The sequence below is a fragment of the Canis lupus genome, chromosome 10 (assembly GCF_048164855.1).
Source record: "Canis lupus baileyi chromosome 10, mCanLup2.hap1, whole genome shotgun sequence".
NCBI lineage: Eukaryota > Metazoa > Chordata > Mammalia > Carnivora > Canidae > Canis > Canis lupus.
This window is the reverse complement of record NC_132847.1, coordinates 67349749-67373558: the sequence shown is the minus strand read 5'-3', so window position 1 is coordinate 67373558 and position 23810 is coordinate 67349749. Positions and strand designations below refer to the sequence as shown.

Sequence of the window (23810 nt, the reverse complement as noted above, 5' to 3'; positions counted from 1 at the left end):
TAATCCTAATTCGCAAGAGAGAAATATACGTATGACTGATTTTATTTTTACTAAAATCTGCTAAATATCTTATTCCTACTTTTGAAAGATGGCCTTATCAAATTATCATTTTCTAATATTTCTCTTCCTTACCACTTTTATATCTGTTGCTTCCTCTAAAGTCTCGAATCTTAAGTCTAAAAGGTTCAGTTTTCACACTACAGTGCCATTTTGTTCGGTTCTTTGCTTACTTCTTCAGAATTTGGAAGTCTCACATTCAGATGTTTCCAAAAAATCAGGCAGTTCCGAAAACTGAAGCTATGGGGGACCATGAAACTCTGATTTGTGCTTTGAAGAATACTGGAAAGTACAAATCTGTGTCAGCGTATGCTCCAGTTTGCAACTCAGTGCTCTGTCTTTGGGACAAAAAAGTCTTTAGTGGATATTTGGGAACAGATCAAAGTAAATGGAGGGCTTATGATGCTACCCATCTTGTAAAGTCCTATCCAGGTGCTCAGCTGGACATACTAATTGATCAAGGAAAAGATTAGTAGTTCTTCCCAGTCACTGCCCAGTAAGTTCATAGCTGCCAGCACAGAAAAGAAAGCCCCTGTTGTTTTTAGATTACAAGAGGGTTATGATTATAGCCACAGCTTCACTGCATCCTTTATTATTGATCACATCAGACATCATCATGCAAAGTACTCGAATGCATGAAAAACTTCAGATAAGAGAATTTCTTCAGGATTATAAAAATGTAATAAACAGAATTACAGGGACAAAAGGATTTTAAAACATTGGATTTTATAGTGCTAAAAATGCATCTTTCCATAGTTATATCACTTTCTGAATAAACATATAAGACCTGGAAAAAATGTAATTTTGAATTTCTCATTCTATGACATTAAACAGTTTTTGGTAATTTCTCAAAGATCATGAAATTTTTCTCATATATCCATATAATATTAAAATTCAATGATATTGAATTGCTTTAAAATGGTGCTTGGTGCTATTTTTTTTCTCACTATTTCACAAACGCATATTTATGTCATGAATGCCCTACAGCATTAGTACCTCCTGGAAGCTTATTAGAAATGCAGAATTTCTACTCCAGTCCCACACCAGCTGAAGTAGACCTGCCTTTTAACAGAATCTCCTGCTTCTGAAGGTGATTCATACACAGATGAAAGTGCTCTAAAGCAGTGGCTCTCACAGTATGACCTCCAGAACAGCTTAAGCTGGGAGTTTGTTAGCAACGGAAATCCTCAGGCCCCATCTAAACCTACTGAATCAGGAATTCGAACAATCAATCGTTTTCTCAAACTCCTGGTGATTGTGATCATGATAAATTTGCTGCACGAGAAAGTCATTCTTTGCGCAGTAGAGTCACCTGGGGAATTTTAAAAATTCTTGTTGCCCAGGTTGCAACTGATACAAGTTAATTTAGAGTCTTTGTGGCTGAGAACTCAGGTATTAGTGTTTTTAAAAAGTCCTTGGGCATTTGGGGAGCGTGGGTAGCTCAGTCAGTTGACCATCCGACTCTTAGTTTCAGCTGAGGTCATGATCTTATGGGTTGTGGGATTGAGTTCTGTATGGGGCTTGGCACTCAGCAGTGGAGTCAGCTTGAGAGCCTCTCTCTCTTCTCCCCACCCTGACCCCATGTGTATGCATGCGTGCATTCTCTCTCTATGAAATCAATCAATCTTTTTTTTTTTAAGCTTAAAAGAATTCCCTAGGCATTCCAATTTGAAAATCTTTGTTTTAAAGGAGAAAGACTATACAAATTCATTTTTCTGACTAATCAAACCAGCTATAGTTCTCAGAATACCTATGAATTATTTCATGAAATACGTTCTAGCAGAAAATAATTGACTTGCATTTTGATTTATCTGTTGCAGATGAGGTGTTGTTTTTTTTTTTAATTCTTCATTCACCTTGCACTCTGTTTTTCTTCATTTAACCTACTGTAAATCCTCTGGTGGCACTGGTGCCACAAATATGGAAAACATTTCCAAGTGAAAATCTAGCTCTGAACTTAATACTCCTAGGGATTTAAAAAGGGAAACAAGAACAAAAGAGGTAGAGCATAAAGAGGTAATTATGTGAAAAAAGAAGGGTAAGCCGTGCCTGCTAGGTGTTGAAAGACAGAAAAGAAAGGATCTGGAGTTGTATTTTCTTAGAGAAGCATATGCCACAGATCCTTGTTACAAGAGAAAATAAAAGGGCAAGGGCTCAGCTCAGAGAGGCTTTGGTGTCAGCATTCAGGTGTTTCTGTAAAGTTGGGGATCACTTCCATGACAAATTAATAGTCAACATGTAACTAAGAGGAGAACTCCACTTTGGGAGACACCATAAAGACCATGTCCTCATGGTCTTAAATCACAGGGAAGATCCTGGATGGAGTCAGAATTTCCGGGGAGTGTGGGAGAGGAATGAGGCCCAGTTCTGGTGGTTTAAAGAAAATTCATATTAATTAAGGGGGTGGCTCTTGGGAAGTTCAAACATCATAACTTTTTGGCTTCATTAGTGAATCTATTACAAACTCCATTGCTCTTGTGTTCTCTTAAAATATTGCCAGGAATGCACTGTATCATACCTGTCAAGGTAGTGGCAAATGCTTAGCTGCAAATATGTATTTGTCCAGTGTTAGTTTGGGGATATGACCCAAAATTATAAGAAATTGGTAAAAAGCTACTTAATCATTTTTCAAACAGAGATGAGAATTGTGCTTTTGGAATATGTATTTTCCATCTTATTATAAACACACAGAAACTAACTGGAAAGCCAACAAGAGGGGAGGAACCCTAGAAGTTATTAATCCATAAACCAGAGTCTACAGACAAGTTGTATAAATTAGAAGAAAGAGTTATAGCAGATGTCCTTTCAGTGTCCTAACCTTACCATGATTATTCTAGCAAGGAGTTTAGTTCCTTTGAAGACTCTGTTGGTTCTTCAAAGTGGGAAATAAAGCTCATGAGACCAGCCACATGCTGCTGAAAACTGGCTGATATGGGGAGTAGTGTGGCTAGATGGAGAAAGGCCTTCGATTGAGGGCTTGTCCATGTGCAGAGTAATAGGCGAGTGCTTTGATCCTTCCCGAATGTACAGTAATACAAAGTGCACACATCACTGCTGAGAAAGTTCTGGCAGCAGATAATAAGTAAGGAGAGGACTCCTAGATAGAGAAGCTAATCAGACACTCTTCAAAATTTTTTCTGTAGAAGCCTAGGCTGCCCAAGGTTCTGAAGATGATATCAATTCTCCTTTCAACAAAAATAGGGACAGGGTGAGTGGTGAAGGGATGAAATTAGGAGTTTATAAGGAAAAGGGGAGACCAAAGAATCAATGGCCTAAATTTGGAACTAAACTTTGTTGATAGCTGGAGGGTGGTGATGGGAAATCAGCCTGAGGCTAAAGAAACAGCACCTGGGAGCAGGCAACGGTCCAGAATAAAACCTGGAGAGTTTTATGAGATGAATGCCTTTCAGTCAGCAAAAATTTGGACTTCATTTTTCCAAATTCCAAATTCATGACTTCTGGTAGTTGGAATGACTTCTGGTAGTTGATAGTTTCAAGAAATTGGTCCATCTCATCTAAGTTGTTGAATTTATGTGTATAGAGCTGTTTGTAGTGTTATTCCTTTAATGTCCTTGTAATATCTGTGGAATCTGTAGTGTTATCCCCCCTTTGATGTTGATAATTTGCATATCTTTTCTTCCATGTGTTGTCTGGCTAGCATTTTGTTAGACATCTATTCTTTGGTTTGATTGATTTTTCTCTACTATTTTTCTGTTTTCCAATCCATTTATATCTGTTCATATGTTTGGAGAGTACACGCCTGTAGTAATGTATACATTATTTCCTTCCTTCTGCTTATTTTGGATTTGGTTTAATTCTTCTTCACTAGTTTCTTAATGTGAGGTTAGATAACCAACTTGACATTTTTTTAAAATCTAAGCATTTAATTTTACAAATTTCTCTGTAAGTACCACTTTAGCCACATTCCATAAATTATGTGTTGCATTTTCATTTTCTTTCAGTTGAAAAATATTTTCTAATTTCCCTTGAGGTTTTCTTCTTTGGCCCATGGGTTGTTTAATTTTTAAGTGTCCTGGGATTTTCCAGATGCCTTTCTGTTATTGATTTCTAGCTTAGTTCCGTTGATAGCAAACATATATTTTGTATGATTTCAATTCTTACAAATTGACTAAGACTTTTTAATGGCCTAGAATATGATCTATCTTGGTGACTATTGTATGAATGATTGAAAATAATGTGTATTCTGCTGTTGTTGGATGAAATGTTCTATAAATGGCAATTAGTGTTAAGTCTTCTATATCCTTGCTGATTTTTACATTTGGCTTTTCTATTGATTATTGACTGTAGGTATCTCCAACTGTATTTGTTAATTTGTCTATTTCCTCTTAGATCTATCAGTTTTTGCTTCATGTAGTTTGATGCCTGCTGTTACGAGCACACATTAAGGATTATTACGTCTTGGAGAATTCACCTTTTTATTAGTATTTAATAATTAATTTAATGTCCTTTGTTATCCTGATAATATTTACCTGTTCTAAAGTCTACTCTTTCTGATGTTAATATGGCTACTGTAGTATTCTTTTGATTGGTGTTTTCATAATATATCCTTTACCTTCCTTTTACTTTTATCAATCTATGCTTATATATAAAGTAGATTTCCTGTAGTCAACATATAGCTGAGTCTGCTTTAAAATATAATCTGCCAGTCTTTGTTTTTAATTAGAGCATATAGAAATGTAGAAGCTTTACATCCACATAAGTTCCTTTATACTTCTTTCTTTATGTTATAGTTGTAATAATATTCACATACTCACCTTGAAAGCCTCACCAGACAATTTTATACTTTTTGCATTTGATAGTTATATTTCAAGGACTCAAAAGGAGAAAAGTAATCTATTATATTTACCTTTATATCTATATAAAGATAGATATAGTCACCTTTTATTTCTGTAGTTCCATGTTTCCCTCTGGTATCATTTTTCTTCATCTTTAAGAGCTTACTTTAGTATCTTTTAGAACAGGTCTGCTAGTTTCTAGTTCTTCCAGTTTCCCATCAGCTGAAAATGTCTTTGTTTACCATTGTTCCTGAAGAACATTTTTGTTGCATATAGAGTTTTGGGTTGATAATTCCTTTTTTTTTTTTTAAGTGGTTGAACGTTGTTATTTCACTGTCTTTGGCGTCCATGGTTTTTGATGAGAAATCCATAGTCATTCAGATTGTTTCTCTAGGTGACTTGGGTTTTTGATAGTTTGATTATTCTATGATATTATTATGATATATCTGGCTAAGAATGGTGTTTGTTTTGTTTAGTTTTTTAGTTTATTCTATATAGGGTTCTCAGAACTTCTTGAATCTATAAGTTTATGTCTTTCCCAAAATTTAAGAAGTGTCTACCTATAATTTCTTCAAATATATGTATTTTTGCATCAGTCATATTCTTCTCTTTCTGAGACTCCAGTGACATGAATATTAAACTTTGACATTATCCCATAGGTAACTGTGACTTTGTTCTTTTTTTTTCCAAAAATTTTTTCCCAAAATTTTTTGACTGCCCTTCAGATTAGATAATTTTTATCTATTTTCAAGTTCACTAAATATTTCCTCTGTCATCCCCTTCTGCCAATGGATCCATCCAGTAATTTTTTAAAAATTCCAGATAATGTATTTTTTAGTTTTTAAGTTTCTATCTGGCTCACTTTTATAGTTTCTCTGCTCAAAAATTCTACTTTTCTATGCATTTTAAGAATATCACCTTCCTGTGAAAGAAATGCCTCTATGTAGGTGGAATGTTATCTCTGAATGCAACAGTAAAACTTAAGAAAAAAAAAAAAAAAAGGCGGGGGGGTGGCTTTGAACTTTGAAAACAAAGTTTCTGTGGAAGAAATGCCTCTGTGTAGGCGAAGTGTTATCTCTGCATGCAACAGTAAAACTTTAGAGAAAACAGAAAAAAGGGAAAAAAATCCTCAGTTTGAACACAAAGGCTCTATGGAAGAAATGCGTCTATGTAGGTGAAGTGTTATCTCTGCATGCAATAGTAAAGCCAAGAGGGAAAAAAAAAAAAAAACAGTTTGAAGAATATTCACTTTTACCTTAGGGAGAATGGATATAATAGTTGCTTTAACATTTTTGTCTGATAACAAACATCTAGGCCATCTTGAGATTTGCATTTGTTGATTGTCTTCTCCCTTGAAAAGAGATCAGATTTTTCATTTTCTTACAATCCAGGTAATTTTGGATTGTATATTGAGTATTTAGAATATTATATTGTGAGATATTATATTGTGAGATTCTGGGTCCTTTTACAATCTTTTGGAGATTCCAATCATTTTCATTTGGTTTTATTTTGTTTTGGCAGACAATCCAGTTAGCTTTAGACCACAAGTTCTCTCTTTCGGGGGGTGGGGGGTGGTGATTCTGGTGTAAATTTAGTTTGCAAAAGCTTTTCTGTGTTGCTTGGGTCTGCTCCATACATGCACGGTATAGAGGTTAAGTCAGTGCTGTGAGCAGTGGTTTATATTGTAGTTCAGTTCTCAAAGCCATGTTTCCTTGTGTCTGTTCACTCACCTGCAGCTCATGCATGAGAATGTGTATCAGTTTGTACATAGAATTAGGGAATCTTTCTCTGGCTGTCTACTCCCTGGGATTTCCCCTATACTTTTTGTCTTTTGTGGTGCCTTTCCTTGGTCCACCATCTAGAAGGCCAGAGTTTCTTTTGAAGTTTTATCCTCCCACTCTGTGTATTGACTGTGCCACCAGGACTGCCTTCAGGATGAAGTAGCAAGAGAAAAGAGAAAAAAAAATGCTACTTCCCCCCATGTTCTTTGGACCACAGGGGCTCTTTTCTTTGGTCTCATAACCAAAGACATGAACTTTCTCTTTGGATTTTAGGTATCCAAATTGCTGCTGCCATGGCAAATTGCCCTAAAATTTGGTGGCTTCACACAACAAACATTTAGTATCTGGCATTTTCTGGAGTCCAGGATTTTGGGTGTTGCTAAGCTGGGTTTCCTGACTCATAGCATCTCACAAGTTTGCCGTCATGATGCTGCCCAGGGCTGCAGTCATCTCAAGGCTTGACAGTGGAAGGGTCTGCTTCAGAACATACATCTGTTGACAGGCTTCAGAAGTTCTACTTTGAAACTCACTACATAACTGTTGACAGGCTGCTGGTCCCTGTTGGCTGTTGGCCAGAGACGTGAGTTCCTTGCGATGTAGACCTCTCCATAGGGCATCTCATGATGTGGCAGCTGGCTTTCCTCAGAGCAAGGCGGGGAGAGAGTGAAAGAGAGTGAACAAAATGGAAAACAGCGTCCTTTGTAACCTAATCTTGACAGTAACATCCCAATGCCTTTACCATATTTTATTTGTTGGAAGGAAGTCATTAAGTCCAACCTATATTCAAAGGTAAAGAATTACAAAAGGGCATGGATATTAGGAGACAGGGATCATTAGGGGCCATTTCAGAAGTTGCCTACCACACCTTCTTCAACTAAAAGCCTGGTGTGCATGATTTTAAAGAGCATAATGTATCTTCAGACCTTTTCCATATAGCCTGGAAGAGTATAAAATATTGGCACGTGTTTGGTTTTCTTTCTTTCCTGGCAAACATAGATTCCATCTGGGTTTAATAGAAATTAAGGATGTTGAAAAATGCAAGACAGATCAAGAAAGAGCCAGGGATATGGAAAATAAATGTGGGTATGTTTGGTGCATCGTTTTCATGCTAGAATCGTTTCCGAATCTGAATATTGTTAGGCAAATGAAGTATAAGAAACATCTGGCTAGAAGAAAACAAGGCACAGATTAACAGGATGAACAGAAGTTAGTGGAGTATGTTATTTCATTTTAAACTGTTCAAGTTTGCAAACATTGTAAGTCTTAGATCAAATCACATTCCACAAGGGATAAGTTAAGCTACTGCAAATAAAAGTTCCTTTTTTTTTTTTTTTTTTTTAGACTTTGTATCAGCTTAAGACCCATCAAAGGATTGAGTCCTTCCTTAAGATCTTTGAAGGATTAGAATCCTTAGGTATGAGACTGGCAAGTTGAAGAACAAGTAAGAGATCCTTAAAAGTGATAAGTTTGCTTCTAATACTCATTGGCAGAGTGTATTTTCCGACGACGTCCACAATATAGTAATTTTCATTCCACATGATCTTCTGCAGTGTGATCTCACTACTTCCCAATCAAGAAGTAGAGTCTATTTCTCCACCCTCTTGACTCTAGATAGGCTTTCTATCTGCTTGACCATTAGCCTATGGCAGAAGCAATGCCATGCCATCTCTAGTCATCACGCTTAACAGATCCAGCGGTTCTGCTTCCTGCCTGCTGAAGCTGTGAGCTTCCATGTCAAAGGTCTGGGCTATTCTTTTGGAGAGAGAACTACATGGAGATGCACTGAGTTTCAGACATGTGAGTGAAGAAGCCAGCTTGGACGTCTTGTTCGGTTGATTCTCTAGGTAAATCCAGCCACAGCCTCTGTGTAATTGGAATCACATGAGAACCAGATGAGTCCCAGTCAACCGATCCCAATTAACTGACAGAATCATAAAAGATAATAACTGTTTTAAGCCATTAAGTTTCAGAGTGGCTTATACACAGTAGATTGTCAGAAACCACTACATACAAAGCCAGAATTTGAAAAAAAATTTTTATATGAGACATGGACATTTTGGAAGGTTTGCAGTATTAAATTACTTAACCATAGGATACCACTAATACATGTTTCATCATATCTATATTGTTGGTTCTCAGACTTGAAAGTTTCCCAAGAGTCATCTGAAGCTTGCCCCTATACATGGAGAGTGGAGGGAGCTCAAAGAAAGAGGAAGACCACTCCAGATGGATAGATGGTAGGTTTAATAAAGCGAGGGAATTTATATACAAGACTTGTCAGCGGAAAGATCAGTAGACCTCCACACCCACTTACCAGAATCTCAAAAGTTTATATACAGGATTTTTTAAAATATTTTATTTATTTATTCATGAGAGACACACACAGAGAGGCAGAGACTTAGGCAGAGGGAGAAGCAAGCTCCCTACAGGGAGCCACTTCAGGACTCAATCCCAGGATGCCAGGAGCATGACCTGAGCTGAAAGCAGATGCTCAACCACTGAGCCACCCAGGTGCCCTGTATGGAGGACATTTTTTTTAATAAATTTATTTTTTATTGGTGTTCAATTTACCAACATACAGAATAACACCCAGTGCTCATCCCGTCAAGTGCCCCCCTCAGTGCCCATCACCCATTCACCCCCACCCCCCGCCTTCCCCTCCTTCCACCACCCCTAGTTCGTTTCCCAGAGTTAGGAGTCTTTATGTTCTGCCTCCCTTTCTGATATTTCCCACACATTTCTTCCCCTTCCCTTATATTCCCTTTCACTATTATTTATATTCCCCAAATGAATGAGAACATACACTGTTTGTCCTCCGATTGACTTACTTCACTCAGCATAATACCCTTATGGAGGACTTTTTAAAAAGATTTTGTTTATTTATTCATGATAGACATAGAAAGAGAGAGAGAGAGAGGCAGAGACAGAAGCAGGCTCCATGCCCAGAGCCCGCCACGGGACTCGATCCCGGGACTCCAGGACCACGCCCTGGGCCAAAGGCAGGTGCCAAACCGCGGTGCCACCCAGGGATCCCCTATATGGAGGATTTTTAACTGAGTTTAGTCAGATATACCATCCAGATGGTCTCAACAACACATTGCTCTCTCAAGGCTGCTTTCTTTAAGATGCTGGGGGGAATGGTGGGCAAAGATACATGCCAAGGACAGGGGAGGTATTGGGCAGCCTCCCATTGCCTGGGTCCTGCTCAAGGTCAACCGGCAGTCGTATCCTCTATATGACCTCCTCAACACTATCTGGATGTAGATACAAAGGTATAGTCTGTAGTTTAAAATACAACGAATGAAATAACCATTGATAGCAATTGCTCTACCTTAAGATAAACATTATTACATATTTATATATTTCCTTGCATTGTTCTTTATTCTGTGTGTATATTTTTCTTTCACATTACACAAGTGTGTTTCTTGCCTCCCCCCTCCCAATTTAGCAGGATATATTGAGCATTTTTAGAGACCCACTTTTATCAGATTTTAGGGATGGCAGATAGATTCCAGCATCAATTAATTAGTAGTGGTGACTTGGAACTCCATTATGAGAAGGACTGTAAGACCACATTTGGGGCCAGCAGCAAAGAATGCTAAGGTAAATTAGTGAGGTTTAACTTCGATGAGGTAATGGAAGAATAGAAGCACACGGCTTTGTGTCCGCTACTCAGCCTTAGCCAGTCTGGGGCTGGATATATATTCGGTGATTTTTGCCAACATGAAATGCAAAGAAAAAAGTTTCTTGTTTTTATTATAATGCCTAGTTTCACAATTAAAAATGTGGTTGGATGGTTTTTCATATGCTTGACGTCCATCTGAATTTATTCTTTCGTGAATTTCTTTTCCATTGCCCTTTGTCCATATTTTCACTTGTCTTTGCTAATGTAGACTTACAAGGGTGCTCTATATGTAAGGATAACAAGATTTTTTTCTGCCATTTGCTAATCTTTTCTCCTTCTAACTTGTTTAATGATATTTTATGATGAATAAAAGTGTTAATTGCTATGTGGTCAAATCAATTAATGTTTCTCTTCGTGGCTTTGTCTTTTGTTTGCATGTTTAAAACATGCTTTCTTACCCTAAAATCTTATAAATGTTCATCTGCATATTCTTCTCTCTTAAGATTTAATATATATTTATCTCTTAAGTTCATCAGAAATCTAATACCCTCCTAAAGCATATTGAAGAGAGACAGACTTAAAGAAGGGATAAAAAAGACTGAGGTAAGGTAATAGCAAGCAACTTGAAAATAGTGATATCGATAATAACAATCATAGTAATAATTATAATAAAGCTGAGGTGCCATCCAGACATAGTAAAGTTCAAAATAAATATACTAGGGATGCCTGGGTGGCTCAGTGGTTGAGCATCTGCCTTTGGCTCAGGTTGTGATCCTAGGGTCCCGGGATTGAGTCCTGCTTCGGGCTCCCTGCATGGAGCCTGCTTCTCCCTCTGCCTGTGTCTCTGCCCCTCTCTCTGTGTTTCTCAAGAATAAATAAATAAAATCTTAAAAAAAATAAATATGATAAATGAACAAAGACTAATTTTATGTTGCTAAGTTTGAAATCACCTTGTTAATGAGTGTATCTTTATTCACAGAGAATATATAACCATTCTGACCATTTATGCATAAAACAACATATCACAAAAATATAAAGCAAAGCTAAAAATACAAGGTTAAATTGTCAAAAAATGACTGTACCAGAGTTTAACATACTTTCAGTCTTGAACAGATGGGACAGATTAAAGTGAATAGGGATATAGAGCCTTTAGATAATATGTACAATAAAATTTATTTATAAGAGAAGAATCTATATCTTACAAATAAAAATGCTTATTTTTCTCAAGACCTAATGTTATGTTTTACTCCTAGGACCTATACGAGGCCATAGAAGATTTCAGTAAGAACAGACCTGTTCTCTGGCCTCAATGAAATAAACTTGGGGATTAATTTTAAGATAGGTTAACAAAATATACAAACACTTGGAGTTAAAATGATAACATAAAAATAAAATAAATCACTCACTTCAATAATTTCTGGGCCAAAGAGGAGATAAACGTCCAATTATAGGGTGTTTGGAAAATAATCATGCACACACGTAAGATTTAGCTAAAGCTAGACTCAGTGGAAAGTAGTATCTCTAAGAGCTCTATTTAAAAAACAGAATAAGTCAAAATAAATGAACAGAAGACTCAAAGAACTACAAAAGAAACTGTTCAGGGTAAAAGCAGAAGCTAATGTATCAGAAAACAAAAAGTACAAGTGTTGGGTCTCTGAAAGGAACAATAGATAAAATGTTCGTGCAAATAATCAAGAGAAAATAAGTAAAATGAGCCATGTCTATTATTGTAAAGAAACTAAATGATGCCATATAAGTAGACCAGAATATAATAATTGGAAATGTATGCTACTTAAATCTGTTAATAAATTTTTAAATTTACATTTTAATTAAGGACAATTTCCTAAGAAAATGTTAATTAACTTTAACTTAAGTTAACTTTCTTAAGAAAAGATATAAAACTTTAAATGAACTAATAATCCTGGAAGAGTAATGGAAGAAAATAATTATTCAAAATATAAAGTAATAATTCCAATTCTGCTCAAGATGGAATAAGTTTACTCCACCCTTTCTCTTCCACTGAATATGACTATAAAGTCTGTACAGGAGGCATGGGGCCACTATTTGAGGACTCAGAAAAGTTAATAGTAGCAGGGGACTTGGGGAAGAAGACTGGAATTCAAAAGGCTAGCAATGAGTTTACCATTTTCTTGCCTTCCAGGATTCTTCAGGGTTGAATGCAGCAGTATGAAACCCCGAAGTAGGCAGACATTGGTGCAGAGAGAGAGAGAGATATATATATATAGAGAGAGCATGCTTGTTTTTCCTCTCTCTGCTTTCATACTTCCCAAACCTCAGGCGATCTCTTGGCAGCTGCAAGGATTGCAGAGGTTGCAAACCAACCAGAATTTGCAGGAGCCAAATCTTGGAAGAAGAACAAGAACCGTTCTCTCTTATTAGCAGAGTTGTAAATCCAGGAGGATGTGCCAAAATCTGTGCTCCTGCCATTTGGTCCAAATGCAAACGTAGTCCCAGAAGCATGCAGGAAAGCAGAGTAACTAAATTTTCAGCTTTTGGGATAGAGGACTGAAAAGGGGAGCTCCAGAAAAATAGGAATATACTAGGTAGGTCATGGGAAACAAAGGGCTTGGGGTCCTACTGGCTGCTCATGCATGGATTTGATCTTGATTAGGAACTGAACACCACCCAGGTTCCAGATTGACCACTAGGGAGCTCACACATGGGAGAAGTCCAATAGCATTGCAAAAACTTTGAAATCTGAGCTAACATTGAAACTAACACCCACAAAAAGCTCTTTGGATCTTGTGACCTGAAACTTCTCAGGTTAACTGCCAACAAAAACGAAAACATCTACACTTTCTTTGGGAATTAAACAAGACCCAGAATCTCATCACATATTTAAAAATATTCAGGATGCAATTAAAATTACTCACCATATAAAAAAAGAATTCACAACGTGCATGGGAAAATATGGCAGATATTAGGATTATATAATTGAAATTATATCACAAAGACTTTGAAGAAGGTATCTTACAGATGTCTCAACAATTATAAACACTCTTGAAACAAGTACTCTTGAAACAAATGGAAAAAATAGATTACTCCAGCAAATAGAAGATATGAAGAAGAATCAAATGAAAATTTGAGAACTGAAATATGTAAGAACTGAAATTTAAAATGTACTAAATGAGCCCAATAGAAAGACTAGGAATAATAGAAAAAGGAGGGGGGGGGGACTATCAATTTACAATTATACATAATTCTATAATTATATATATGAGGATATATCTATTGATCTGCCTATTATTTATATATTTATAGATCTTTATATGATTTGTATCTATAGATATACTACACATCTCCAGCAAAATAGCCTTCAGGAATTAGGGTGAAATAAACACATTTTCAGATGAAAGATAACTAAGGGATTTGTGCCAGCAGATCTGCTCTATGAAAGTTTATAAAAGAAGTTCTACAGACAGATAGAAACTTGAAACTTCGGGAACGAAGAAAGAGTAAGATGTTCAATATGATTAAGCATTTGGAAATGTAAATTAAAGCCATGATGAGTAGGAAATATCAGAAAGGGAGACAGAATATGAAGACCCCTAACTCTGGGAAACGAACTAGGGGTGGTGGAAGGGGAGGGGGGCGGGGAGTGGGGGTGAATGGGTGACGGGCACTGAGGCGGGCACTTGACGGGATGAGCACTGGGTGTTATTCTGTATGTTGGCAAATTGAACACCAATAAAAAATAAATTTATTATTAAAAAAAAAAGCCATGATGAGATACCACTACAAACCTATTTGAATGGTGATATATATGCAATATAGACCTGCCCACCAACACACACAATACCAAATGTGGATGGGAGACATAGCCACTACTAGTCTCACACATTTCTTTCTATCATGAACAAGAAATGGCCCATGTATCACTCTGAAAACATTTTGGCAGTTTCTTATAACATTAAATATACTTTTACTGTATGACTTAGTAATTCCATCCTTGGATATTTAGCCTAAATAAATGAAATCTTAAGCTGACACAAAACCTGTACATAAACTCAGAAGAACCTCAAAGTTATTACGCTATGTGAAAAAAAATCTCCAAAAAATATGTACTGTGTGATTCATTTATATGATCCTCAAAAAAAGACAAAACCATAGTGATACAGAACAGATAAGTGGTTTGCTTGGGGGTTGGGGTCAAGAGAGGGTATAACTACAGAGGGAGTTTTCTGGAGCAAATGGATCTGTTCCATATACTGATTGAGATTGTAGTTATATGAATCCGTTAGAGGTGTCTGAATTCGTGAACAGTAACACATGTGAAGTCAATTTTACTGTGTGATAATCTTAAAAATAAAATGTATAATGTAACCATAGTTTGAGCTGCCTCCAAATGAGAGTGGTGGAGGTAAACTTTGTCAATAGGAAATTAGTTACCTTTACTGATCCTTTTGTATTTCCCACACTGGTGGGAGAAGGAAAAGAGATGCCTTTTTAAAACTTTTACCGTGATTGCTATTTGTTATTAGCAGGGCAACCTCTAGGATTATGTTGGAGATCACAGAGTTTGGTTCAAGCCTTGACCTCAGTTGTAAGATCTAGAAACATAGATGAAACTATTTTATTTTTTATAGATTGAGGATGATGAAGGATGAGCACATGAAGCTGCTACCTCTGAGTGCACACAAGGGCTGGTCCTGTCTCTGAATCTAAAGATAGTATCAAGGATACAGGCAATGTGTGGGGCCCTCTCCTTTGTGGATGACTATTCCTGAAGAAGTAAAGGAAATGGTCACTGTGAATGTAATGGCCAGCCTGAAGAAAGTCAGCCTAACAGAGCATTCTAGAAGCTTCGGGTGTCTGGCAGTACCACATGTAAGATTCTCAACACATGTGCCTTTCACCTGTTCAAGATGCAAATCCTGAAAAGCTTAGCCAAGGATAAGCCCAACTGTTGTTTGGAAATGGGCTTCTGGCACATTTCCTGGTCCTGGTGCTCGGATCTCCTAGATAAGAACACCTGCTTTTCCCAAGACTGTTTTGAGACTAAGCTACTTTTCATTTGAATAGGGAGGCCAACAAATAGTAGATGCCATGTTGGGTCAGGAGACAATCAAGACAACTTGCACTGGACTTGGGCCACCCAAACACAAGGCAAAGGTGACGGTGTGATGTGACCTATGGAAAGGACATGTCTTGGGACCATTTTCTTTGAAGCCAGATGTCTGGAGAGATGAATTTCATCATGTAAAATGACCAATTAGTGCCCGCATATGACAGACTTGGGGCGGGGTGCCAGGAGTGCTTCCAACAGGCTGGCACATCACCCTGGTGAGCCAGAGAGAGAAGGGACTCGTTGGATAATTTCCAGAACTGCATCGGCTGATGGAGTTGTGTGGAGTAGACCACCAGATCAGAACTCCTTTGATTCTTTCCTCGGGGGTTCGTAAAAGGCTCAGGTTTATCCTGTGGAAATCAGATACTAAATTATCTGAGGGCAGTACATCACAGATAGGAATGCAGAGATTGACACCAACAGTACATTAGTGCACCAACTCACCGCAAGATTGCATTGCTACCAAAGCACAACATGTTGAACACTCCACGCGTTGAAAGATGATGGCAATAAACCGTTTATATTTCCGGATTCTGAGCACTTTATAGATCTATTGCTTCACCTACAGAAACAGAGTGACCATGATAGCCCTCTCGGGTTCATGGCAGGATTAAGTGAGCTAAAACACATAAAATAAAGTGCATTGAAAATGTTTTAAAGCTGTATCTAGTGTTGTAACCAGATTTACAACATTTATTTGCCCATATTGCTTTCTAATTGTTCGCAATGTCTACTGCTAGGGCTTTTCTATCCTAAACTCCATCTTCAGGTAATTCCACTTAAAGAAACATACCGGGTGGTTTATTTTTCCAGCCTCTGGATGTAGGAGACTATCTCTGTTAAATTCACAACAAAAAGATACTCTTGTAGACAACAGTCACAAGGGGGCATCTTCCTCCTGTCATTAATGCCTGTCCTGTGATTAGCTAACACTGTAACAGATTTTAAAACAAGACACCATTCCCAACACACATGGAATCTGAAAAATTTCCTGCTCCACTTCCATTTACCTGACTTAATGCTTGATGTCTCAGAAGGATCTTTGCCGGTATGCCTCTGCTCTCCTCCTTGGCCCCCTCTCCACGTTTCCCCAAACACACATGCGTCCTATCTTTTTATAGCACCTGATTTTACGTGGAAAGATGGCTAGACTGCAGGGTGGGTGTCTGCTAGCACAGGTCTCAATAGAAAGGGATGGAAATTCAGTCTCTGGCCAATCAAACTCTGGTACTCTGAGTCAACATGCAGGTGGTGAGAAAAATACAATGCATCCCCCTCCCCCGACTGCATCCACCCAGGTTTTTTCACAGAAGTCCTTATTTCGTGGAATGAAGCCAGGATAGTTTGTTTGTTTCTTTCTTTCCCCTGAGCTTAACTCCAGTTATCATTTCAGTACCTGTTGGTTGCTTCTCAACCTTAGTTTTTGGATCTAGTGAAAGTTTATCGTTTTCTGTGCCTGTTAATTCTTGTGGTGTAAGCCAGGGTTTCTGAACCTTGGTGCTATGGACATGTCGGTGTGAATGATTCTTTGTTGTGGGGGCTGTCTGGTACCTTCTAGGATGTTTAGTTGCATTTCTGGCCTGTACGCTAGATACTAGTAACGCTGCTCTCCCCCTAAATATTTCCAAATTTTGCCCAATGTTCCCTGCAAAGCCAACTCTCACTAAGAACCACTGCTTTAGACTAGAGAGTAAAATGCACTAGGGAGCTCGGAAGAGTAGTGCCAAAATTGGAGCTGCAGTCTTAACAATGTTCTCTGTGGCCCCTCGCTCTCTTACCGTGAGGACGATGAACGTAGTCCGGCTCATTCAGTTCATTGCAACTACACGATGCCACATTGGCTTATGTGCTCACCCTGAGGGCATTTGTCAGGATTATCCAGGGAGCTTTAAATGTGCCTAGACCCATGCCAAATACCTGAAAATCCCGCCGCCTTCACTGCTTTGAAAATAAGGCATTTTCTGGAACAGTTGATAGGTGATGTCATTTAATGTGATCATGAAGAAGTATGCATATTCCTATATGACACATTTAGTTTTTGTTGTTTTTTGTTTTCTTTTTTTGAGAGTGCGTGTGAGTGTGAGCAGGGGTTGGGGAGGGGCAGAGGGAGAAGGGGAGAGAGAGAATCCTAAGCAGGTTCCACACCCAGTATGGAACCCCACACAGGGCTGAATTCATGACCCAGAGATCACAACCTGAGCCACCCAGGCACCCCTATGACACATTTAGTTTTAAAAAAAAATTTAATAACTGTATTTTGATATAACCCAGTGGTTTTCAATGCAAAGAGGCATAGATTCCGAGATGAGCTGGGATGAAAAAGGTGGAAAAGAAGACTATAACCTAATCTCCATGGCTGCTCAGTTAAATCCCCTGTTAGAATCAGGCACTGTTCCATAATGCACATAATGGTTATATGTAAATAAAGCAGCATCAGGTACACTCACTGTCCCAAACTAAAGATCAGAAAGCCCTTGCAGAAACTGATTTATAACTCTTTCCTGTAAGAACCTCCTAAATTTTAGAGTAGGCTAAGCTTTCCAGGCTTTTAGCATTCCTTTGCTTCCCACACCCCATTTCCCCCTCTCCTTCGCATTGTGAATTCAACTGTCTTCTCATTGTCATGCGACTCAATCTGGTAATTATTTGTTCTGTTCATCAAATCTTTCTAGCTTTTTGCTTACTGGGAACATGGTAGGATTGTATGTCCCCATTCCCTTTGGAATTAGAGATGGCCAATGAAATGGAGCAGAAGTGAGGGGTGTCACCTTCGGGGACAACTGTAGGAGCCCATGAGCAATTCATTATGTTCTTTTTTTCTGCCACAGCACTCTTGTAAGGCAATGAAACATAGCCTCCGGCTACAGGTTTGGGTTTATTAGTCGGGATCAAGTTCAGCTGAATGTGACAGAAGAGTCAACGTCAAAGTGGGTAGACGGGAAATCTGAGATGAAAATGGTGGTTCTGCTCCATAAAGTCTGCAGGAAGTTAGGCCCCTTCCAGCTTGTTACTCACCCATTGCTAGAATGCAACTATTTTTTTTTAAAAGATTTTATTTATTTATTCATGAGAGACCCAGAGAGAGAGAGAGAGAGAGAGAGAGAGGCAGAGGGAGAAGCAGGCTCCCCGCAAGGAGCCCGACGTGGGACTCAATCCCGGGACTCCAGGACCACGCCCTGGGCTGAAGGCATGCGCTAAACCACTGAGCCACCCAGGGATCTCAGAATACAACTATTATTCTCACGGTCCAAGATGGTCCAAGATGGCTACCAGAGTTCTGCAACCATAGTCATGTTCTAGGTAGAAAGATGGGGTGGAAGGAAGAGACAACAGATAAAAGATAGCAGTTACCTCTTAAAGAGATTTTCTGGAAACTGCCACACAAAACCACTATATATATGTTTATCATTGCCTAGAACCTAGTCATATGGCCACATTCAGCTGCCTGGGTGGCTGGGATATGTAGGCCATATACATTTATATATATATTTATATATCAACACTGTATGCCCAGCTAAAACTCAGGAGCTCTATTACTTGAAGAATATGAGACCGATATAGTGGGTAGGTGACTAGGAGTCTCTGTCACAGTGGGCATATGAGCCCAGCTAGGACAATTAATGATGGCCCATCCCTTCAATCACAGAGTGGGCTAAGGGACGGGCATATAACTCATGGCTGCTCTAGTGGAGTCCTTCTTTAAGGCCATGGTGGTTGTTATCTTAATAACTTTTCAAACTTAAGGAGAAGAGTCTTTCCTTCTCAGATCCTAAGTGTGAAGACAGAGACCAAGTGTAGCATGCAAAGAGAAGCATAAGAGAGAAGAGAGAAAAATGGAAGACCTAGGTAGTTCTTGATTTCCTTTCCAAGCCTTTTTGAGACCAGCTCCACCCCTAGCCTTTCCCCAGTTTAGCTCTATGAGCCAAAAAATCCCCTTTTGTTTAAACGAGGAGAAGCTGGGTGCCTATTGCTTGCAACCAAACAGTCCTAGAGCAATTGTCTACCTCCCTGGAGTTTTGTGGACAGCACATGAGCTAGCTCACATAGTAGTTGCCATGGTGCCTGGCACATCCAAGTCCTGAAATGTTAGCTCTTAATGATGTGTTTGAAATAACACAGAGTAGATACAATTTGGAAAAACTTTTTTTTTTTTTTTTAAAGTCTCAGCTCAAATGAGGTCTTGCTCATTCATTCCCCAGGAGGATTTTGACCTTTCTCCTTCCTGTTCCCCATTCTCCATTCCTGCAGTCGTCTTACTGCTTTGTCAGTGTTTGCCAATTATATTGTCTTCTGATATCCTTTGAACTTCTGGAGGACTGGATCTGAGTCTTATTCAACTTTAAAACCTAGTATCGAACATTCTGGCATATGATCGATGGCCAATAAATACTGTTGGGAAAATAAGAATTTGAAGAACATTCATGATTAAAGGTGGTGATAATAGAATCAGCATTTATAGAGGACTCACCATATTCTAAGCACTGTCCTAAGAACTTTAGGTTTTTATGATTAAGTCCTCACAATCACCCTACCAGACTGTTATTATTATAATTACTCCATTTTCCAGATATGCTAACTGATGTCAAGGTCATACAACTAGTGAATGAGATTTCATCCCAAACTGACTCCAGAACCCTCACATTTCAACCAATACACGGTGATATCTCTCAGTGAAGGAATTCCATTAAATTTAGATGGCATTAGATCTTCTGATACTAGAGATAGAGGAGATTTTAAGATCACTGAATTCCATCATGAAACAGATGCAGAAACTGATTCCAAGGATGGGAGATAACTTGGTTTAGGTGGTTTATGTAACTGCGGGGGCCTTTCTACACAAGACCCCTGACTGCTAGCTAGAGTGTTTTAATGGTTAATGTTTTAACCAAGGGCCCGGCCTCTAATGCAAAGTGTGCCCTTACTTTTGGGGTCTTGCTTTGGAAAAACCACACCCAGGTGGCAACTTATGTTTCACAGCAGCTGTGTGCCAGGTACCACTCAAAGTCAAGGAAGTAGACCTCTCTGGGTCTTGCCTGTTGAAACAGACATGAGAGGGGACTGGGGAAAGAGGACCTCTATTCATTCTTCAGATTCCAGCACAGATGTCCTTAGAGGTTTCCCTGACCTCCTCAAGGTCAAGTCTGGCTATCTAAGATCCCCTTTACAGGGCTTGGTATTGAGGGCTAGAATTCTACATACCCTCGGTGGAGTATCCGGCTAATAGACCATCTCACTTGTTACCCTGTAAGTTCCCTGGGGACAAGATCCATGCGGATTTCTGCTCCTCATTATACTCCTGGTGTCCTGGCACATAATAGGTGCTCAAAGCTATTTGTTGAATGAATGAAGGAGCAAACGAACAAAAGAATTGAACGCAGGGGTGAAGCAGCAGGACAAATCCCCGTGCGATGCTGCGGGAGGGGTAGCTGCAATCCCCGCGTGGTGTGGCCTGAGGGGGCCCTCCAGAGTCTACACACTCACCACACAGCACGCATCAGAAATCCCCACCTGGAAAGGCAAATAAACATGCATGTGGAGAGGGTTGTGGGGCACCGAAAAGGAGACCCAAAAAGGTGAGCAAGCGGCTTTCAAAGGATGCTTTCCCCTGGCTGGCCAGCCTGTGTGTGTTTTCCTCTACAAAGTGTTTCCAATTACTGTGGCACTCTCGGTATCTGGATCCATCTCCAGCGAATTCCTCTGCAGCTCCTGCCAGACATATGGGATCAATCAGGGCTTCGGCGCTGGTGCGCTTGCTGCGGGAATGTTGACAGGCTGACAGACGCGGGGTTCTGGTGTCATGGAATCTCCGAGGCTTTGGCTTGATCCCGGGCGGAGAGGGAGAGGGAGAGGGAGAGGGAGAGGGGGAGGAGAGAGATAGAGGCAGAGATAGAGGAAGGAGAGAGCAGAGGGGAGCGCGAGGGACAGACGGAGAGGAGGAAGAGGGCGAGGGAGGGATCTCCACGCGGGAGATCTTTCCTGACTGCCCCCTTTCCTTCCAACATTTTATAGGCTTCGGGCAGAGAGGGCGGAGGAGAGCCCCGCCGGGGAGCCCCGCGAGCCCGCGAGCCCCCGAGCCGCCGCCCGCCGCCCGCGTCCCCGGGGCCGGGACCCCAGCGCCCAGGCTCCGGCCGCCCCGCGCGCCCCCCGCGCCCCCCGCGCGCCCCCCGCGCCCCGCGGGCTCCCGGGCCCGCCGCTCCGGCCCCAGCGCGATGTGGCCGCGCCTGGCCTTTTGTTGCTGGGGTCTGGCGCTCGTTTCGGGCTGGGCCACCTTTCAGCAGCTGTCCCCGTCGCGCAACTTCAGCTTCCGCCTGTTCCCCGAGGCCGCGCCCGGGGCGCCGGGGCGCCTGTCGGTGCAGCCCGCGCCGGCCGAGGACGCGGCGGGCCGCCGAGTGGAGCGGCTGGGCCAGGCGTTCCGGCGGCGCGTGCGGCGGCTGCGGGAGCTCAGCGGGCGCCTGGAGCTCGTCTTCCTGGTGGACGAGTCGTCCAGCGTGGGCCAGGCCAACTTCCTCAGCGAGCTCCGGTTCGTCCGCAAGCTGCTGTCCGACTTCCCCGTGGTGCCCACGGCCACGCGCGTGGCCATCGTGACCTTCTCGTCCAAGAACAACGTGGTGCCGCGCGTCGACTACATCTCCCACCGCCGCGCGCACCAGCACAAGTGCGCGCTGCTCCGCCGCGAGATCCCGGCCATCGCCTACCGCGGCGGCGGCACCTACACCAAGGGCGCCTTCCAGCAAGCGGCGGTAAGGGGACCCCCCCGCCCCCCGCCCCGCGCCTCCCGCCTCCCGCCCGGGCGCCCCCGGCCAGTCCCGGGGCGCGCGGACGCAGAGCCGTCCCCTCCTTCCCGTGGTTGGGGGGCCGGGGAGGGGGCCCAGCGGAGGGCAGGCCCCTTCCCCTCTTCCGAAGGGGTCCCGGGGGTGCGGTTCGCGCCCCGCTGCCGGAGGCACACCGCGCCGGGGGCTGGGACAGGTGAGTGCGTTTTACGCAGCGCCTCGGAAGGTCAGGTCAGAGCAGCCGCACGGCCAGCTCCTCGCTCCTCGGGTCCTTCCTCCTGGCTTTGCGCCTCCGGTGCGCCTCTCCCTGCACGCCTTTCCTCTTCTGAGTCTGGGACCTCCATAGGATTTTGGGTTAGCATCTGGAAGAGGAGGTCGGTTTTTAGAGGATGGACTTTTGCACAATATCACTTTTTTTTTTTTTCTCTTCTGATTACCAAGTCATGCAGACTCCAATGTCGAAGAACATTTGGAACACGCAGAGCTGTCTGACACGCACCGCACCGGCAAGCCGGTGTTGGTAGAATGAATGAAAGAGAAAGGAAGAAAGGAAGGGAAAACCCTGTAACCCCAGCCCTCCCCCTAAAAGAACCACCGTGGCACGTTTGGGCATAGGTTTCACAAAGCGGTAGCGCGCTGGTTTGTAGCCTGCGGTTTTCATTTGTTGTATCAAAAATGATCTACGCAAGTATATTATTATATCTAATATAGGTGTTCGAGATCTACAGCAGGTGCATACTATTCCACTGAATCCGTACACTGCAATTTATTTCACCTGTCACCTATTATTGGACATTTAGGGTCTTTATTAACTAAGTTACGGCAAACCACGCATACTTGTGCGCCCTTTTGACTACTTCCTTAGGAAGAAATTCTATAGAGCTTCCTGATTTAGAGACTATGAACATTTGTAAACTTCTTGAAACATATTGCCCAAGTCTCCCTTGGAGGGTTATTAAATTTACATTCCCACCAGTAGAGTATCACAGCAGTAAGGCTGCCTTACTGTTATTGAACAGTTATTCTAAATATCTGCCAGTGTCATAGTTATCTACAGGTATCATTTCAGCAAATTCACATTTTTAGTTTTATTGTGGATGAACATTTTCCAGTACATTTATTGGGCATTTGTATTTTCCCTTTAATAACTACCTGGTCATCATTTTTGCCTATTTTGCACTGCTAGTACGTGTTAGTTTTTTTTTTTTTTTCTTTTCTTAATGATTTGTGAAAGCTCTTTATATAGTAAGACCGGTAACTCCTTTTTGTATGTGTTGCAAATGTTTTTCCAGGTCACTGCCTTTTACTTTTGTTTATTGCAGTGTCGTTAGATGGATGATGTAAACTTTATTCAAATCTTCTAAACATTGTCCTTAAGATCCTAAATTTGCTTATCTTCTTAGAATGGACTTTTCATTTCCCAAATTGGAGAAATGGCTTCCCATTTAACAGTTTAATCCACCTGGAACTTATTTTAGCATGTGGTGTGGCAATATCTAATTTTACTTTTTAGTAAATAGTTGACAAGTTGTCCTAGTATCATTCGCTTGAAAGCTATCCATCCTTTCCAATTTAGTTGAATGCCACTTTTATCATACACTAAATGCTTATGGGTATTTGATCTTCTGGCTGCCTATTAATTTGTCTTACCTATTATTTTTAAGCTTTGCAAAAGTGATTTAATTATTATGA

General features: G+C 40.8%; 1 protein-coding gene and 2 long non-coding RNA genes across 6 annotated transcripts in view; 1 reads left to right on the top strand and 2 right to left on the bottom strand.

The window, feature by feature from the left end:
* Nucleotides 1-8067: 8067 nt before the first annotated feature.
* Nucleotides 8068-17430, bottom strand: LOC140640998 (uncharacterized). Its single transcript, XR_012037569.1, has 3 exons — nt 15793-17430; nt 12403-15698; nt 8068-8497 (listed from the first exon to the last, which is right to left on the bottom strand). It is a non-coding gene; the product is annotated as an uncharacterized lncRNA (long non-coding RNA).
* Nucleotides 17431-19473: 2043 nt separating this feature from the next.
* On the bottom strand, nt 19474-21451 carry LOC140641862 (uncharacterized). Of its 2 annotated transcripts, XR_012038475.1 has the most exons (4): nt 21004-21451; nt 20830-20856; nt 20548-20676; nt 19474-19737 (listed from the first exon to the last, which is right to left on the bottom strand). It is a non-coding gene; the product is annotated as an uncharacterized lncRNA (long non-coding RNA). The 2 variants fall into 2 exon arrangements; XR_012038474.1 differs by lacking the exon at nt 20830-20856 and having other exon boundaries at nt 20948-21451.
* Nucleotides 21452-21542: 91 nt separating this feature from the next.
* The window catches only part of SVEP1 (sushi, von Willebrand factor type A, EGF and pentraxin domain containing 1), a 181887-nt gene continuing 179619 nt past the window's right edge, over nt 21543-23810 (top strand). For all 3 annotated transcript variants that reach the window (XM_072842318.1, XM_072842317.1, XM_072842316.1), the window contains exon 1: nt 21543-22088. In XM_072842318.1, coding sequence (XP_072698419.1) covers nt 21558-22088 — 531 coding nt within the window. In that variant the 5' untranslated portion in view covers nt 21543-21557. The remainder of the gene's footprint in view (nt 22089-23810) is intronic.